This window comes from Orcinus orca, chromosome 1, assembly GCF_937001465.1.
Source record: "Orcinus orca chromosome 1, mOrcOrc1.1, whole genome shotgun sequence".
Taxonomy (NCBI): Eukaryota; Metazoa; Chordata; class Mammalia; order Artiodactyla; family Delphinidae; genus Orcinus; species Orcinus orca.
Genome location: NC_064559.1, coordinates 148,369,307 through 148,390,194, shown reverse-complemented (window position 1 = coordinate 148,390,194; position 20,888 = coordinate 148,369,307). Strand labels below are relative to the sequence as shown.

Here is a 20,888-nt window from a genome sequence, read left to right as displayed (position 1 = left end):
AGAGTAATCTTGGTTGAAGGTTTTTCTCCTTCTTCACTTTTAATATGCCCTGCCACTCCCTTCTAGCTTGCCGAGTCTCTGCTGAAAGATCAGCTGTTAACCTTATGGGGATTCCCTTATGTTTTACTTGTTGTTTTTTCCTTGCTGCTTTTAATATTTTTTCTTTGATTTTAATTTTTGACAGTTTGATTAATATGTGTCTTGGTATGTTTCTCCTTGGATTTATCCTGTATGGGACTCTCTGCACTTCCTGGACTTCATTAACTATTTTCTTTCCCATATTAGGGAAGTTTTCAATTATCATCTGTTCAAATATTTTCTCAGTCCCTTTATTTTTCTCTTCTTCTTCTGAGACCCCTATAATTCGAATGTTGGTGTGTTTAATGTTGTCCCAGAGGTCTCTGAGACTGTCCTCAATTCTTTTTATTCTTTTTTCTTTATTCTGCTCTGCAGTAGTTATTTCCACTATTTTATCTTCCAGATCACTTATCCGTTTTTCTGCCTCAGTTATTCTACTACTGATCCCTTCTAGAGAATTTTTAATTTCATTTATTGTTTTGTTCATCAGTGTTTGTTTGCTCTTTTGTTCTTCTAGGTACTTGTTAAACGTTTCTTTTATTTTCTCCATTCTATTTCCAAGATTTTGGATCATCTTTACTATCATTATTCTGAATTCTTTTTCAGATAGACTACCTATTTCCTCTTCATTTGTTAGGTCTGGTGGGTTTTTGCCTTGCTCCTTCATCTGCTGTGTGTTTCTCTGTCTTCTCATTTTGCTTACTGTGTTTGGCGTCTTTTTTTCGCAGACTGCAGGTTCGCAGTTTGTGTTGTTTTTGGTGTCTGTCCCCAGTGGCTAAGTTTGGTTCAGTGTGTTGTGTAGGCTTCCTGGTGGAGGGGATTAGTGCCTGTGTTCTGGTGGATGAGGCTGGATCTTGTCTTTCTGGTGGGTATGTCCAAGCCTGGTGGTGTGTTTTGGGGTGTCAGTTGCCTTATCATGATTTTAGGCAGCCTCTGTGCTGTGGATGGGGTTGTGTTCCTAGGTGTTTGGCATAGGGTGTCCAGCACTGTAACTTGTTCGTCGTTGAGTGGAGCTGGGTCTTGGTATTGAGATGGAGATCTCTGGGAGATTTTCACCATTTGATATTACGTGGAGCTGGGAGGTCTCTTGTGGATCAGTGTCCTGAACTTGGATCTCCCACCTCAGTGGCACAGCCCTGATGCCTGGCTGGAGCACCAACAGCCTCTCCTCCACACGGCTCAGAATAAAAGGGAGAAAAGAAGAAGGAAAGAAAGAAAGAAAAAGAGAGAAAGAAAGAAAGAAAGAAGATTAAAAAAATAAAATAAAGTAAAATAAAGTTATTAAAATAAAAAATAAGGAATAATTATTAAAACTTTTTAAATAAATAAATAAAAAATAAACTGGACAGACAGAACCTGAGCACAAATGGTAAAAGCAAAGCTATACAGTCAAAATCACACACAGAAGCATACACATACACACTCACAAAAGGAGAAAAAGTGAAAAATATATATATATTGTTGCTCTCAAAGTCCAGCTCCTCAATTTGGGATGATTTGTTGTCTACTCAGGTATTCCACAGATTCAGGGTACATCAGGTTGATTGTGTAGATTTAATCCACTGCTCCTGAGGCTGCTGGGAGAAATTTCCCTTTCTCTTCTTTCTTCGCACAGCTCCTGGGGTTCAGCTTTGGATTTGGATCTGCCTCTGTGTGTAGGTCGCCTGAGGGCATCTATTCTTCGCTCAGACAGGACGGTGTTAAAGAAGCAGCAGCTTCAGGGGCTCTGGCTCCCTCGGGTTGGGTAGAGGGTGGGTTATGGAGTGCGGGGCGAGCTTCTGGTGGCAGAGGCCGGCGTGACGTTGCACCAGCCTGAGGCACGCCATGCGTTCTCCAGGGGAAGCTGCCCCTGGAGCACGGGACCCTGGCAGTGGCAGGCTGCACAGGCTCCTGGGAGGGATGGTGTGGATAGTGACCTGTACTTGCAAACAGGCTTCTTATTTGCTGCAGCAGCAGCCTTAGCATCTCATGCCCATCTCTGGGGTCCACGCTGATATCCGCAGCTCACGCCCGTCTCTGGAGCTCCTTTAAGCGGTGCTCTTAATCCCCTCTCCTCCCATACCAGGAAACAAAGAGGCAAGAAAATGTCTCTTGTCTTTTCGGCAGCTCCAGACTTTATCCTGGACTCCCTCCCGGCTAGCTGTGGTGCACTAGCCCCCTTCAGACTGTGTTCATGCAGCCAACCCCAGTCCTCTCCCTGGGATCCGACCGAAGCCTGAGTGTCAGCTCCCAGCCCCCACCCATCCCGGCGGGTGAGCAGACAAGCCTCTTGGGCTGGTGAATGCTGGTCGGCACCAATCCTCTGTGCAGGAATCTCTCCGCTTTGCCCTCCGCACCCCTGTTGCTGCGCTCTCCTCCGCGGCTGTGAAGCCACCCGCAGTCTCTGCCCGCAAAGGGGCTTCCTAGTGTGTGGAAACCTTTCCTCTTTCACAGCTTCCTCCCACTGGTGCAGGCCCTGTCCCTATTTTGTCTCTGTTTTTTTCTTTTTTCTTTTGCCCTACCCAGGTACGTGGGGAGTTTCTTGCCTTTTCGGAGGTCTGAGGTCTTCTGCCAGCGTTCAGCAGGTGTTCTGTAGGAGTTGTTCCACATGTAGATGTATTTCTAATGTATTTGTGGGTAGGAAGGTGATCTCCACATCTTACTCTTCCGCCATCTTGAAGCTCCTCTTCTGGGCACAAGTTTTTTGTTTTTGTTTTTTTTTCGGTATGCGGGCTTCTCACTGTTGCGGCCTCTCCCGTTGCGGAGCACAGGCTCCAGACACGCAGGCTCAGCGGCCATGGTTCATGGGCCCAGCCGTTCCATGACATATGGGATCTTCCCGGACCGGGGCACTAACCCGTGTCCCCTGCATCGGCAGGTGGACTCTCAACCACTGCGCCACCAGGGAACAGGCACAAGTTTTAATCACATTAATTCGTTCTTTTAGAATGAACATAGACTTCTTAAATTTCTACGTCCACGCCCTTCTGATAAAAGAATAATACTTACTGAAAAAATTGTGTGAACTATTATGAGGTTCATTATAATTTTTCAGTTTTCATAATGTTCTTATACTCAATAAGTGGAACTAAATGTTTTGAAAATGTATTTCAAACACTACTAAATAAATAAATATCCCCATAGGTTGTCATTTATTACTTTCTCAAGTGTTTGTTTATACTGCTATAAATTAAATAAAATCTTTCAATAATCAACGAATAACCAAAAGAACGTTGCTTCTCTCAAAAATAATGAATAAAAATTTATAGGTAAACTGAAAAACTTTTATTCAAATAGATTTCTTTAAATCTCTACAACTCATAAAAATTTTGCTGGAATTTGGTGTATCTATATCTTTTTCAGGCTTACTCCAGTTGTGATGCATTATATTAATGCTTTCTCCACAACATTTTTCTTCAATTATTCCCTTTTTAACCTCTTTTTAAAAAATTAAAACTAATTTCCCTCAGCTTAAAAATACATTATAGTATCATGTCACTTTTTTTTAAGGCTTTCCATTAATCTTATTGTCTACAGTTAAGACATTATGTTTCCTTTGTCCAAAATTTTCTCAGAAAAGTTTCTATACTTGGCAATCACGTATTAACCATTACAATTTCATATATACCCCTACAAGTTAGTGAAATTCCAAAGATGTAATAACCTCTTCACTATCAAAAAGACGTTCAAAATAGTTTTGCATCAGTGCTACCTTTTATTGGCTCTTTAAAAACATTATTCTATTTTAAATCACTCTTTTCTCTTAAGTGGTAATAAACCATGCCTTTGTTTTTCCCCCTATGTCATTGGATCAATCTCTGTTTTCCTCATTATTTCCACTGCTTTCTATGCACAAAATGAGACTGCACTCTAAGGCTCTGCCCTTAGCTCTTAGACTTTATTGATCCCTACATTTTTGTGTGACAGCTTGGCTTCAACTATGAGCTCGAGCAAATGACTATTGGATTTACATCTTAGACCTAGAACACTATTTCTGAATTTTAGTTCTTCATTTCCAATGCCTGGCTGATATCTCAATATCAATATCCTGCCTCAAATAAACATGACCAAACTTAACTTTCTACCAAAACTCTTCAAATGCCACCATTTCTGTTAACTAGGTTATTTATTTCCCTGATTACTGATTCCCAAAGTTCAAAATGCCAGAGGAGTCTTTCTTCACTTATTCTTCTCCTATTGCATTCAATTTTTTAAAAAAATCTTGCCAAATCTTTGTACTGGTCCTTTGTAATGTAATGTTGATTGTAGGACTAAGCCCAAGACAGACCTGAAATCTCACCTTCATGACTGTCTAGATGTCTTAGATAAGTTCCTAAACCCCACTATATTTAATTTTCTTCCATAAAATAAGAGTAATACCTTTCCAAATCAAAGGATATGATGAATAGATAAAACACTTTTCAGAAAGTCCTTCCCCATCCACCCTAGCTGAAGTATTAGCCTAAATCTCTACCCGTTTCATCCTATGTTACCATTTTATTTTATTTAGAAATTAACACTATCTGACATTCTATGGTTGACTGATTGACTGTTTTTTGCTTACAAGTTTATTCCCTATGTCTTTCCACTGGAGTTCATGAGAGCAGGACCTTTGTCAGTATTATTTACCACAGAATCCAAAATAATCCCTCTCACATATTAGGTGCTCAAGACATATTTGGTAAAGGAATGAAGGAATAAAATACATGAAGTGCCTGACACAATAGCTTCTAGAGTGTCTGTCCTCTACTTTATGCTGTCTTCTTTATTCTTTGCCACTGCTATCTTCCTGTATCAACCCTAATCACATCATTTCTGGCCTACAATAATTGGTCTCTCTGCCCTCATCTGTCTCTTAATCCCCATTAATCTGCTAGTAAAATCTGGATTAATCTCTTTTAAAAAAACTTTTTATTTATAAAAACAAGTTATTCATAGACACCAACTATGACAGAATGTCTTTTAATTTCCTACTCAAACTACTTCAACAGATCTTCATAACATTTATTAAGAAGTCTAAACTCCTTAGTATATCATCCAAGATTCTTTTCAGTACTCCCCCCCGTCTCTAATTTCCAACTAATTCCTTATACAAAACTCAGTCATTTTGATTGTCCTTAAAAGGGTCATGTCTGTTCCTACCTTTGATTACACCATACCACACAACTAGAATACCTAAATGAAATTCTTCCTTTAGAGCCCTGGTTAAGATACCATACTTAAATACTGCCTTGTTTTATATTTCCCTACATTTTTTAAACTATTATTATAGAATCATTAATATACTCATAATTTTTAAAGAATCATATGCAGCTATAAAAAGTCTTTCAACTTTCTAATCTCCAGCCTTCCCATATATAATCACTGTTTATTGTTTATATATCCTTTCAGATTTGATTAATATTCAAATGCTTTTAGATTTTTCATCAATATTCAATGTTTATATATGTAGAATTATATATACTTACAACATATTATAAGCACTGTTCTGAAACATACATCTTTACTTTCTATATCATGTACCTGACTTGTCTAACACCTGCAGAATTAACCACTGATTTTGAATACTTACATGACTTATTTGCTCTAATATTCATATGACATGAAGCATGTTTTCTTCTATTTTTGTCTATCCATTTAAGTATTTTGTAACCTCCAACTAGATATCAAATTTCCCAAATACTTCTTTCAACATTTTAAAAGTCAACATACAATGGTGATTTGAACATGTAATGTCACCATATTAACTATTTAGAAATTGAATATTTTATCCTCTTCCATTAAAAATCCAAATAATAATCAAATGCCTGGAATTAAACATTGAAAAAAAATAAACTATTTCCTAATGGAATCATTCAAATATGGAAAAAAAAAACAGATCCACTTTCAATTAAAAAACAAATATTCTGAGTCAACCAAAAACTTCTAAAACTAAGAAATGAGAATAGCAAAGTGGCAGAATATCAGATTAAATAAAATTTTAATTGTATTTCTATATGCTAATAAAAAACAATCCAAAATGAAATTAATAAATGATTCCATTCATAATATCACAAAAATAAATAAAATGCATAGAAATAAATTTTAAAAAATTAAATGAAAGACTTGTACACTGAAAACAACAAAACTGAGAGAATTAAAGAGTACTTAAATAAAATGACAGTTCATGTTCAAGGACAAGAATACTATTATAATGATGGTAATTCTCCACAAATTGATCTGTAAATTCAATGGAATACTTATCACTATCCCAGCAGGAATCATTGTAGAAACTGACAAGCTGATCCTAAAATTCATTTGTAAATGCAAGGAACCCTGAATAGCCAAAGCAATATTGAAAAAGAAGAGCAAAGTTGGAGAACTCACACTTTCCTATTTTGAAACTTAACTACAAAGCTACAGTAATCAAGACTGTGTAGTACTGCCATAAGGACAGCTATATAGACCACTGGAATATAACTGAGAGTCTAGAAACAAATGCTTACATTTATGGCCAACTGATCTTTAACAAAAAATATCAAGGCAATTCACTGGGGGAATGGGGCTGGTATAATTGAATATCCACATGCAAAAAATGAACTTAGACTCTTACTTCACACCATGTAAAAAAATTCATTCAAGATCAAAAATAGATATAAATTTCAGAGATATAATTATTAAAATTTTAGAACATAAAAGAAAAATTTTTTAGCCCTGAATTAGGCAGAGTTCTTAGATATAACACCAAAAGCATGATCCATAAAACAAAATATTCTAAATTGGACTTCATAAAACTCAAAACTTTTTGCTTCAAAAAAGACCATTAAGAAAATGAAAAGACAAGCTATAGGCTAGGAGAAAATATTTGCAATTCTTCTATCTGATAGAGGACTTATACCCAGATATCTGCTGTTACAAATCAATAATGAGACAAACACCCACTTTAAAAATGGGCAAAAAATTTGTATAGACATTGGACCAAAGAAGATATATGCATAGTTAATAAGGAGATGAAAAGATGCTTATCATCATCATTACTTTTTAGAGATATACAAATTAAAACCATTGTGAAATACCCTTTACACCTACTAGAATGTCTATAGTGCAAAAGATAGAAAATACTGTTTGCAAGGACATACAGAAAATGGAAACTTCATGCATCAGTGGTTTACACTTTTTAGAAAACAATTCAGTTTCTTAAAAAGTTAAACATAAACTTACCATACATCCCAGCAACTGCACTCCTAAGTATCTACCCAAAGAAAATGAAAATATATGTCTACACAAAGACATGTAAGTAGGTGTTTACAGCAGCATTTTCATAATAACAAAAACTAGAAATAATCCAAATGTCCATTGGTGAATGAACAAAGAAAATGTAATATATTCACATAATGGAATAATACTCAGCAATCAAAAGGAACAAACTACTGATACATGCTACAACATGAATAAGGCTCAAACACACCACCCTTGGTGAAAGAAGGCAGGTGATAAAGACTACATATTCTATGATTCCATTTTTATAAAATGTTTAGAAAAACAAATTAATAGAGACAGAAAAGAGATCAATGGTTACCTAGAACCAAGTTGGGAGTGGGGATTAACTGCAGATGGGAAGGAAGGAAACTGGTGGAGTGGTGGGAATTTCTAACACTGGATTGTGAAGATAGTTATACAGCACTGTTAATTTACCAAGATTATGGAATCATACATGTAAGATGGGTGAAGTATACAGTATGTAAGCTATACCTCCTTAAAGCTATTGAAACATAATGGAGACCCAAAAAAGTCAAATATTTGTTTCTCTACAATTTGATAATCCTAAACTCAATAATTTTTAGCAGTAGGCATATAGCCTTTTATAATTTTTTAGTTTTAAGACATTCCTAATATATTCACTAGTTTACTATATTTTATGTAAATGATAACAAATACTGGTTTATATAATTTAGGTAAAGAATTTAGAAGCTAAAATTTTACTTCTATACATTTATTTAAAATGAAACCGTAATGAAGCCAATTACCTTTTTCAAAGCAGGGCAGAAATTAAAGAAAAGTCGGTGGTTATATGTTTTGAATCTTTCAGGAAGATGCCAGCTCTGAATTATTTCTTCATCAGAAATCACATGATGATCCAGTGCTTTGAGAGACCATATACTGTTGACAAGAACATGTCTATATCCTTTTTTAAGGCTTACTGGACAATCAAACATAGTGAGGGCAATGAGGCTTGGACAAGCAGATAACATACATACATTCTTTAACTTTGCAAGCCCATTGTCATGTAGATAGAGAAGTTTTAGGTTCTTCAATCCACTCCAAAATCTGGTATCTGGTAGACTCTTGATCTGAAATATCATTAATAATAATATGTTAAATACAAATATAAATTTTCCATGAATTACACTGAAAAAGGAAAAATATTAAACATCTTCTATAGGTCAATATTTTCCCAAATGGCAAATTTCTCATTAGTAAGCAAAAACAGAATTTCTAATTACCCAAATGATGACTGGGGTAAAGCAAAATACACTAGGTGTCTGTAATTACTAGTGTAATTAAATAAACAAACATATATACTCCATTCAATAAAAGTCCCTTTGTAATAATCAAACTCTTTAAACTTTTATAAAATATTTTCCTTACATGAAAAACTTAAGGGGTCAAATCAATCAATGTTATAGTGATACTCCACATTAACAAAATGAAAGATAAATATCATACAATCATCACAATAGATATAGAAAAAGTATTTGACAAAATTCAACATCCACAAAAGACAACCCTCAGAATGGGAGAAAATATTTGCAAATGAAGCAACTGACAAAGGATTAATTTCCAAAATTTACAAACAGCTCATGTAGCTCAATAACAAAAAAAAAAAAAACCCAATCCAAAAATGGACAGAAGACCTAAATAGACATTTCTCCAAAGAAGATATACAGACTGCCAACAAACACATGAAAGAATGTTCAACGTCATTAATCATTAGAGAAATGCAAATGAAAACTACAATGAGATATCATCTCACACCAGTCAGAATGGCCATCATCAAAAAATTTAGAAACAATAAATGCTGGAGAGGGTGTGGAGAAAAGGGAACACTCTTGGCACTGCTGGTGGAATGTGAATTGGTTCAGCCACTGTGGAGCACAGTATGGAGGTTCCTTAAAAAACTACAAATAGAACTACCATATGACCCAGCAATCCCACTACTGGGCATATACCCTGAGAAAACCAAAATTCAAAAAGAGTCATGTACCAAAATGTTCATTGCAGCTCTATTTACAATAGCCCGGAGATGGAAACAACCTAAGTGCCCATCATCGGATGAATGGATTAAGAAGATGTGGCACAGAAGGCGGAAGATGGCGGAAGAGTAAGACGCGGAGATCACCTTCCTCCCCACAGATACACCAGAAATACATCTACACGTGGAACAACTCCTACAGAACACCTACTGAAGGCTGGCAGAAGACCTCAGACCTCCCAAAAGGCAAGAAACTCCCCACGTACCTGGGTAGGGCAAAAGAAAAAACAGAGACAAAAGCATAGGGACGGCACCTGCACCAGTGGGAGGGAGCTGTGAAGGAGGAAAAGTTTCCACACTCTAGGAAGCCCCTTCGCGGGCGGAGACTGCGGGAGGCGGAGGGGGGAGCTTCGAGGCTGTGGAGGAGTGCACAGCAACGGGTGCGGAGGGCAAAGCGGGGAGATTCCCGCACAGAGGATCGGTGCCGACCGGCACTCACCAGCCCGAGAGGCTTGTCTGCTCACCCGCCGGGGCGGGCGGGGCTGCGAGCTGAGGCCGGAGCGCAGGGAGAGGACTGGGGTTGGCGGCTTGAACATAGCCTGAAGGGGTTAGTGCACCACAGCTAGCCGGGAGGGAGTCCGGGGAAAAGCCTGCACCTGCAGAAGAGGCAGGAGACTTTTCCTTCCCTCTTTGTTTCCTGGGGCGTGAGGAGAGGGGTTTAAGAACGCTGCTTAAAGGAACTCCAGAGACGGGCGCGAGCCGCCGCTAAAAGCGCGAACCCCAGAGACGGGCGCGAGCCGCGGCTGAAAGCGCGGAATCCAGAGACGGGCGCGAGCCGCGGCTGAAAGTGCGGAATCCAGAGACGGGCGCGAGCCGCGGCTGAAAGCGCGGAATCCAGAGACGGGCGCAAGCCGCGGCTAAAAGCGCGGACCCCAGAGGCGGGCGGGAGACGTTAAGGCTGCTGCTGCCGCCACCGAGGGGTCTGTGTGCGAGCACAGGTCACTCTCCACACCCCTCTTCCGCGGAGCCTGTGCAGCCCGCCACTGCCGGGTTCCCGGGATCCAGGGACAACTTCCCCGGGAGAGCGCACAGCGCGCCTCAGGCTGGTGCAAAGTCACGCCGGCCTTTGCCACCGCAGGCCCGCCCCGCACTCTGTGCCCCTCCGTCCCCGCCGGCCTGAGTGCGCCAGAGCCCCCAATCAGCGGCTCTTTTAACCCCATCCTGTCTGAGCAAAAAACAGACGCCCTCCAGCGATCTACACGCAGTGGCAGGGCCAAATCCAAAGCTTAGCCCTGGGAGCTGTGAGAACAAAGAAGAGAAGGGAAATCTCTCCCAGCAGCCTCAGAAGCAGCGGATTAAAGCTCCACAATCAACTTGATGTACCCTGCATCTGTGGAATACCTGAATAGACAACCAATCATCCCAAATTAAGGAAGTGGACTTTAGGAGCAAGATCTATGATTTTTTCCCCTTTCCTCTTTTTGTGAATGTGTATGTGTATGCTTCTGTGTGAGATCTTGTCTGTATAGTCTTGCTTCCACCATTTGTCCTAGGGTTCTATCCGTCCATGTTTTTTTTTTAATTTTTTTTCTTAATAATTAATTTTAATAACCTTATTATACTTTACCTTCGTTCTTTCTTTCTTTCTTTCCGTCCTTCCTTCCCTCCTTTAGACAACGAATCATCCCAAATTGAGGAGGTGGTCTCTGACAGCAAGATTTAGGATTTTTCCCCATTTACCTCTTTTAGTGAGGGTGTATGTGTATGCTTCTGTGTAAGATTTTGTCGGTATAGCTTTGCTTCCAACATTTGTCCTAAGGTTCTTTCCGTCCCTTTTTTTTTTTTTTCTAAATAAGAAGTTTTTAATTCAATAACTTTATTATACTTTATTTTATTTTTACTGTATCTTCTTTCTTTCTGTCTTTTTTCCTTCTTTCCCTCCTTCCTTCCTTCCTCCCTCCCTCCCTCCCTCCTTTCTTTCCTTCTTGCCTTCTTTCCTTCTTTGCTTCTTTCTTTCTTTCTTCCTTCCTTCCTACCCTCCTTTCCTTCTTTCTTTCCTCATACTTCTACTAATTCCCTCTACTTTTTCTCCCTTTTATCCTGAGCCTGTGGATGAAAAGCTTTTGGTGCTCCAGCCAGGAGGCAGGGCTCTGCCTCTGAGGTAGGACAGCCAACTTCAGGACACTGATCAACAAGAGACCTCCCAGCTCCACATAATATCAAACGGCGAATATCTCCCAGAGACCTCCATCTTAACACCAGCACCCAGCTTCACTCAACGACCAGCAAGCCACAGTGCTGGAAAACCTATGCCAAACAACTAGCAAAACAGGAACACAACCCCACCCATTAGCAGAGAGGCTGCCTAAAATCATAATAAGGCCACAGACACCCCCAAACACACCACCAGACGTGAACCTGCCCACTAGAGAGACAAGATCCAGCCTCATCCACCACAACACAGGCACTAGCCCCCTCCACCAGGAAGCCTACACAACCCACTGAACCAACCTTAGCCACTGAAGACAGACATCAAAAACAGGAGGAACTACAAACCTGCAGCCTGCAAAAAGGAGACCCCAAACACAGTAAGATAAGCAAAATGAGAAGACAGAAAAACACACAGCAGATAAAGGAGCAAGATAAAAATGCACCAGACCTAACAAATGAAGAGGAAATAGGCAGTCTACCTGAAAGAGAATTCAGAATAATGATAGTAAGGTTGATCCGAAATCTTGGAGATAGAATGGACAATAGATTGGACAAAATGCAAGAATCAGTTAACAAGGACCTAGAAGAACTAAAGATGAAACAAGCAACGATGAACAACACAATAAATGAAATTAAAAGTACTCTAGATGGGATCAATAGCAGAATAACTGAGGCAGAAGAACGGATAAGTGACCTGGAAGATAAAATAGTGGAAATAACTACTGCAGAGCAGAATAAAGAAAAAAGAATGAAAAGAACTGAGGACAGTCTCAGAGACCTCTGGGACAACATTAAATGCACCAACATTCGAATTCTAGGGGTTCCAGAAGAAGAAGAGAAAAAGAAAGGGACTGAGAAAATATTTGAAGAGATTATAGTTGAAAACTTCCCTAATATGGGAAAGGAAATAGTTAATCAAGTCCAGGAAGCACAGAGAGTCCCATACAAGATAAATACAAGGAGAAATACGCCAAGACACATATTAATCAAACTGTCAAAAATTAAATACAAAGAAAGCATATTAAAAGCAGCAAGGGAAAAACAACAAATAACACATAAGGGAATCCCCATAAGGTTAACAGCTGATCTCTCAGCAGAAACCCTACAAGCCAGAAGGGAGTGGCAGGACATACTGAAAGTGATGAAGGAGAAAAACATGCAGCCAAGACTACTCTACCCAGCAAGGATCTCATTCAGATTTGATGGAGAAATTAAAACCTTTACAGACAAGCAAAAGCTGAGAGAGTTCAGCACCACCAAACCAGCTTTACAACAAATGCTAAAGGATCTTCTCTAGGCAAGAAACACAAGAGAAGGAAAAGACCTATAATAACGAACCCAAAACAATTTAGAAAATGGGAATAGGAACATACATATCGATAATTACCTTAAATGTAAATGGACTAAATGCTCCCACCAAAAGACACAGATTAGCTGAATGGATACAAAAACAAGACCCTTATATATGCTGTCTACAAGAGACCCACTTCAGACCTAGAGACACATACAGACTGAAAGTAAGGGGGTGGAAAAAGATATTCCATGCAAATGGAAGCCAAAAGAAAGCTGGAGTAGCAATTCTCATATCAGACAAAATAGACTTTAAAATAAGGACTATTAAAAGAGACAAAGAAGGACACTACATAATGATCAAGGGATCGATCCAAGAAGAAGATATAACAATTGTAAATATTTATGCACCCAGAATAGGAGCACCTCAATACATAAGGCAAATACTAACAGCCATAAAAGGGGAAATCGACAGTAACACATTCATAGTAGGGGACTTAAACACCCCACTTTCACCCATGGACAGATCATCCAAAATGAAAATAAATAAGGAAACACAAGCTTTAAATGATACATTAAACAAGATGGACTTAATTGATATTTATAGGACACTCCATCCAAAAACAACAGAATACACATTTTTCTCAAGTGCTCATGGAACATTCTCCAGGATAGATCATATCTTAGGTCACAAATCAAGCCTTGGTAAATTTAAGAAAATTGAAATTGTATCAAGTATCTTTTCTGACCACAACGCCATGAGACTAGATATCAATTACAGGAAAAGATCTGTAAAAAATACAAACACATGGAGGCTAAACAATACACTACTTAATAATGAAGAGATCACTGAAGAAATCAAAGAGGAAATCAAAAAATACCTAGAAACAAATGACAATGGAGACACAACGACCCAAAACCTGTGGGATGCAGCAAAAGCAGTTCTAAGGGGGAAGTTTATAGCAATACAAGCCCACCTTAAGAAGCAGGAAACATCTCGAATAAACAACCTAACCTTGCACCTCAAGCAATTAGAGAAAGAAGAACAAAAAAACCCCAAAGCTAGCAGAAGGAAAGAAATCATAAAAATCAGATCAGAAATAAATGAAAAAGAAATGAAGGAAACAATAGCAAAGATCAATAAAACTAAAAGCTGGTTCTTTGAGAAGATAAACAAAATAGATAAACCACTAGCCAGACTCATCAAGAAAAAAAGGGAGAAGACTCAAATCAATAGAATTAGAAATGCAAAAGGAGAGGTAACAACTGACACTGCAGAGATAAAAGAGATCATGAGAGATTACTACAAGCAACTCTATGCCAATAAAATGGACAATCTGGAAGAAATGGACAAATTCTTAGAAATGCACAACCTGCCAAGACTGAATCAGGAAGAAATAGAAAATATGAACAGAACAATCACAAGCACTGAAATTGAAACTGTGATTAAAAATCTTCCAACAAAGAAAAGCCCAGGACCAGATGGCTTCACAGGCGAATTCTATCAAACATTTAGAGAAGAGCTAACACCTATCCTTCTCAAACTCTTCCAAAATATAGCAGAGGGAGGACCACTCCCTAACTCCTTCTACGAGGCCACCATCACCTTGATACCAAAACCAGACAAGGATGTCACAAAGAAAGAAAACTACAGGCCAATATCACTGATGAACATAGATGCAAAAATCCTCAACAAAATACTAGCAAAAAGAATCCAACAGCACATTAAAAGGATCATACACCATGATCAAGTGGGGTTTATTCCAGGAATGCAAGGATTCTTCAATATACGCAAATCTATCAACGTGATAAACCATATTAACAAATTGAAGGAGAAAAACCATATGATCATCTCAATAGATGCAGAGAAAGCTTTTGACAAAATTCAACACCCATTTATGATAAAAACCCTGCAGAAAGTAGGCATAGAGGGAACTTTCCTCAACATAATAAAGGCCATATATGACAAGCCCACAGCAAACATCATCCTCAATGGTGAAAAACTGAAAGCATTTCCACTAAGATCAGGAACAAGACAAGGTTGCCCACTCTCACCACTATTATTCAACATTGTTTTGGAAGTTTTAGCCACAGCAATCAGAGAAGAAAAGGAAATAAAAGGAATCCAAATCGGAAAAGAAGAAGTAAAGCTGTCACTGTTTGCAGATGACATGATCCTATACATAGAGAACCCTAAAGATGCTACCAGAAAACTACTAGAGCTAATCAATGAATTTGGTAAAGTGGCAGGATACAAAATTAATGCACAGAAATCTCTGGCATTCCTATAAACTAATGATGAAAAATCTGAAAGTGAAATCAAGAAAACACTCCCATTTACCATTGCAACAAAAAGAATAAAATATCTAGGAATAAACCTACCTAAGGAGACAAAAGACCTGTATGCAGAAAATTATAAGACACTGATGAAAGAAATTAAAGATGATATAAATAGATGGAGAGATATACCATGTTCTTGGATTGGAAGAATCAACATTGTGAAAATGACTCTACTACCCAAAGCAATCTATAGATTCAATGCAATACCTATCAAACTACCACTGGCATTTTTCACAGAACTAGAACAAAAAATTTCACAATTTGTATGGAAACACAAAAGACCCCGAATAGCCAAAGCAATCTTGAGAACGAAAGAAGGAACTGGAGGAATCAGGCTCCCTGACTTCAGACTATACTACAAAGCTACAGTCATCAAGACGGTATGGTACTGGCACAAAAACAGAAAGATAGATCAATGGAACAGGATAGAAAGCCCAGAGATAAACCCATGCACATATGGACACCTTATCTTTGATAAAGGTGGCAGTAATGTACAATGGAGAAAGGACAGCCTCTTCAATAAGTGGTGCTGGGAAAACTGGACAGGTACATGTAAAAGTATGAGATTAGATCACTCCCTAACACCATACACAAAAATAAGCTCAAAATGGATTAAAGACCTAAATGTAAGACCAGAAACTATCAAACTCTTAGAGGAAAACATAGGCAGAACACTCTATGACATAAATCAAAGCAAGATCCTTTCTGACCCACCTCCTAGAGTAATGGAAATAAAAACAAAAATAAACAAATGGGACCTAACGAAACTTCAAAGCTTTTGCACAGCAAAGGAAACCATAAACAAGACCAAAAGACAACCCTCAGAATGGGAGAAAATATTTGCAAATGAAGCAACCGACAAAGGATTAATCTCCAAAATTTACAAGCAGCTCATGCAGCTCAATAACAAGAAAACAAACAACCCAATCCAAAAATGGGCAGAAGACCTAAATAGACATTTCTCCAAAGAAGATATACAGACTGCCAACAAACACATGAAAGAATGCTCAACATCATTAATCATTAGAGAAATGCAAATCAAAACTACAATGAGATATCATCTCACACCAGTCAGAATGGCCATCATCAAAAAATCTAGAAACAATAAATGCTGGAGAGGGTGTGGAGAAAAGGGAACCCTCTTGCACTGCTGGTGGGAATGTGAATTGGTTCAGCCACTATGGAGAACAGTATGGAGGTTCCTTAAAAAACTACAAATAGAACTACCATATGACCCAGCAATCCCACTACTGGGCATATACCCTGAGAAAACCAAAATTCAAAAAGAGTCATGTACCAAAATGTTCATTGCAGCTCTATTTACAATAGCCCGGAGATGGAAACAACCTAAGTGCCCGTCATCGGATGAATGGATAAAGAAGATGTGGCACATATATACAATGGAATATTACTCAGCCATAAAAAGAAACGAAATTGAGCTATTTGTAAAGAGGTGGATAGACCTAGAGTCTGTCATACAGAGTGAAGTAAGTCAGAAAGAAAAAGACAAATACCGTATGCTAACACATATATATGGAATTTAAGAAAAAAATGTCATGAAGAACCTAGGGGTAAAGCAGGAATAAAGACGCAGACCTCTTAGAGAACGGACTTGAGGTTATGGGGAGGGGGAAGGGTGAGCTGTGACAGGGCGAGAGAGAGTCATGGGCATATACACACTAACAAACGCAGTAAGGTAGATAGCTAGTGGGAAGCAGCCGCATGGCACAGGGATATTGGCTCGGTGCTTTGTGACAGCCTGGAGGGGTGGGATGGGGAGGGTGGTAGGGAGGGAGACGCAACAGGGAAGACATATGGGAACATATGTTTATGTATGACTGATTCACTTTGTTATAAAGCAGAAACTAACACACCATTGTAAAGCAATTATACCCCAATAAAGATGTTAAAAAAAAAAAAAAAAAAGAAGATGTGGCACATATATACAATGGAATATTACTCAGCCATAAAAAGAAATGAAATTGAGCTATTTGTAATGAGGTGGATAGACCTAGAGTCTGTCATACAGAGTGAAGTAGGTCAGAAAGAGAAAAACAAATACCCTATGCTAACACATATATATGGAATTTAAGAAAAAAAAATGTCATGAAGAACCTAGGGGTAAGACAGGAATAAAGACACAGACCTACTGGAGAACGGACTTGAGGATATGGGGAGGGGGAAGCGTGAGCTGTGACAGGGCGAGAGAGAGGCATGGACATATATACACTAACAAACGTAAGGTAGATAGCTAGTGCAAAGCAGCCGCATGGCACAGGGATATCGGCTCGGTGTTTTGTGACCGCCTGGAGGGGTGGGAGGGAGGGAGACACAAGAGGGAAGAGATGGGAACATATGTATATGTATAACTGATTCACTTTGTTATAAAGCAGAAACTAAAACACCATTGTAAAGCAATTATACCCCAATAAAGATGTTAAAAAAAAATTCAACATCCATTTATGATTAAAACTTTCAACAAGCTGGGTATAGAGGGACTGTACCTCAACATAATAAAGGCCATATCTGACAAGCTCACAGCTGACATCAATCTCAGTGGTGAAAAGATAAAATATTTTCCTCTAAGAGCAAGAGTAAGACAAGGACGCCCGCTCTCACCACTTTTATTCAGCATAGCACTGGAAGCTAGAAGTCCTAGACAGAGCAATTAGGCAAGAAGAAGGAACAAAAGCCAACCAAATTGGAAATGAAAAAGTAAAACTGTCACTTTTTGCAGATTACATGATATACAGGCATACCTCAGAGATTTTGTGTGTTGAGTTCCAGGCCACTGCAATAAAGCAAATATTGCAATAAAGCAAGTCACAAAAATTTTTTGGTTTCCCACTGCATATTAAAGTTGTTTACACTGTACGGTAATCTATTAAGTGTGCAATAGCATTATGTCTAAAAATACCAATGTACATATCTTAAGTAAAAAATACTTTATTGCTAAAAAATGCTAACCATCATCTGATAATGTGAGATTGCCACAGACCTTCAATTTATAAAAAATGCAGTATCTGTGAAGTGCAATAAAATGATGCCCAATAAAATGCAGTATGCCTGTATATGGAAAACCCTAAATACTGCACAAAACTATTTATTAGAACTAATAAATAAAATCAGTAACATTTCAGAATACAAAATCAATACACAAAATTATGTTGACTTTCTACACATTAAGTATTAACTATCAGAAAGAGAAATTAATAAAACAGTCCCACTCACAACTGCATCAAAAAGAATAAACTGCCTAGGAATATATTTAACCAAGGATGTGAAAGATATGTACACTGAAAACTATAAGACATATTGAAAAGAAATTGAAGAAGACATAAATAAATTGAAAGATACTCTGTGCTTGTGAATTGCAAGAACTAATATTGTTAAAACGTTGATACTACCCAAAGCAATCTACAGATTCAACACAAGCCATACCAAAATTTCAGTGGCATTTTTCACATAAATAGAACAAATAATCCTAACATTTGTATGAAATTACAGAAAACCTCAAATAGGCAAAATGATCTTGAGAAAGAACAAAGCTGGAGCCCTCACACTTCCTGAATTCAAGGATATTACAAAGCTATAGTAAAAAAAAAAAAAAACAGTATGGTACTGGTATTTAAAAACAAACAAACAAACACATAGGTCAATAGAACAGAAAGATAGCCCAGAAATAAACCAACACATATATGTTCAATTGATTTACAAAAAAGGAACCAAGAGTATACAAGGGAAAAGAAGAGTCTCGTCAATAAATTGTGTTGGGAAAACTGGACAGACACTTGTGAAAGAATGAAACTTGACCATTATCTTATGCTACACACAAAAATTAACTCGAAATGGATTAAAGACTTGAACACAAAATCTGAAACCATAAAACACCTAGAAGAAAACATTGGTGGTAAGCTCCTTGACATGGGTCTTGGCAATATTTTTTTTTGATTTGACACCAAAAGCAAAGGCTAAAAAAACCAAAGCTGAGCAAGTGAGATGATGTCAAACTAAAAAGCTTCTGCACAGTAAAGGAAACCATCAATGAAATGAAAAGGCAACTGGGACTTCCTTGGTGGTCCAGTGCTAAAGAATCCACCTTACAATGCAGGGCACGTGGGTTCGATCCCTGGCCAGGGAACTAAGATCCCACATGCCGCGGGGCAACTAAACCTGCATGCCACAAATACTGAGCTCGCGCACCTCAACTAGAGAGCTTATGTGCCACAAACTACAGGCCCATGTGCTCTGGAGCCCACGTACCACAATGAAAGATCCCACATGCTCAACAAAGATCTCGTGTGCCGCAACCAAAGACCCAACGCAGCCAAAAATAAATAAATCTTACCAAAAAAAAGGCAACCTACTGAATGGGGGAAAATATTTGCAAATCATATCTGAGAAGCGGCTAATATCCAAAATACATAAAGAATTCACACAATAGCAAAAACCCAAACAATCCAACTAAAAAATGGGAAGAGGATCTAAGTTAATGTTTTTCCAAAGAAGACATCCAATGGCCAACAGGTACATGAAAAGATACTCAACATCACCAATCATCAGGGAAATGCATATTAAAACCACAAATTCAGTCACCTCAAACCTATTAGAATAGCTATTATCAAAAAGACAAGAAATAACAAGTTGGCAAGGATGAGGAGAAAAGGGAACCATGTGCAGTGTTTGTGCAATTGTAAATTGGTGCAGCCACTATGAAAACAGGAAGGAGGTTCCTCAAAAAATGCAAAATAAAGGGCTTCCCTGGTGGCACAGGGGTTGAGAGTCCACCTGCCAATGCAGGGGACACAGGTTCGTGCCCCGGTCCGGTAAGATCCCACATGCCACAGAGCGGGTAGGCCCTTGAGCCAAGGCCGCTGAGCCTGCGTGTCTGGAGCCTGTGCTCCACAACGGGAGAGACCACAACAGCGTACTGCAATAAAAAAAAAAAAAAAAAATTCAAAATAAAGCTTCCATATGATCCAGCAATTCTACCTCCAGGAATTTATTTCAAGGAAATGAAAACACCAGCTCAAAAAGAAACATACATCCCCATGTTCACGGCACCATTATTTATAATAGCCAAGATGTGGAAGCAAACTAAGTGTCTATCTATAGATGAATAAGTAAAGAAAATCTTGTGTGTATACACAGTGGAGTACTGCTGACTCATAAAAAAGAATGAAATCATGCCATTTGAAACAAAATGGTGGATGTTGAGAGCATTATGCAAAATGAAATAAGTCAGACAGAAAAAGACAAGTACCACACGATCTAACTCATGTGGAATTTAAAAAAGCAAACAAACAAAAACCAAACTCTTAGATACAGAGAACTCATTAGTGATTCAAAGACAGAGGGGGTGGGTGAAATGGTGAAGTTGCTGAAAAGATACAAATTTTCAGTTATAAAATAAATGAGTCCTTGGGATATAATATACAGCAGGGTGAGTACAGTTAATAATACTGGATCATATATTTGAAAGTTGCTAAGAAAGCAGATATTAAAAGTTCTCATCACAAGGAAAAAATTGTAACTCTTTGGTGATGGATGTTAACTTGACTTATTGTGATCATTTTGCAATATACACAAATATTGAACCATTATGTTTTATACCTGAAATTAATGTAATACTATATGTCAATTATATATCATTAAAAAATTAAGAAGTCAAGAAGCAGTCTTAAGACTATGGATTTAAGAAGTAAACCAAATCACATACTGTTGGTCTAGATATTTTAAATAAAAAATGTTTGCTTAT

The 20,888-nt window shown here is 38.2% G+C and overlaps 1 protein-coding gene across 3 annotated transcripts in view; it reads right to left on the bottom strand.

Annotated features, from left to right (window-relative positions):
* LRRIQ3 (leucine rich repeats and IQ motif containing 3) overlaps positions 1 to 20,888 on the bottom strand; it is a 240,600-nt gene that overhangs the window by 198,201 nt on the left and 21,511 nt on the right. For all 3 annotated transcript variants that reach the window (XM_033405981.2, XM_049703184.1, XM_049703176.1), the window contains one exon: positions 8,064 to 8,387. In XM_033405981.2, the coding sequence (XP_033261872.1) occupies positions 8,064 to 8,387 (324 nt within the window). The remainder of the gene's footprint in view (positions 1 to 8,063; positions 8,388 to 20,888) is intronic.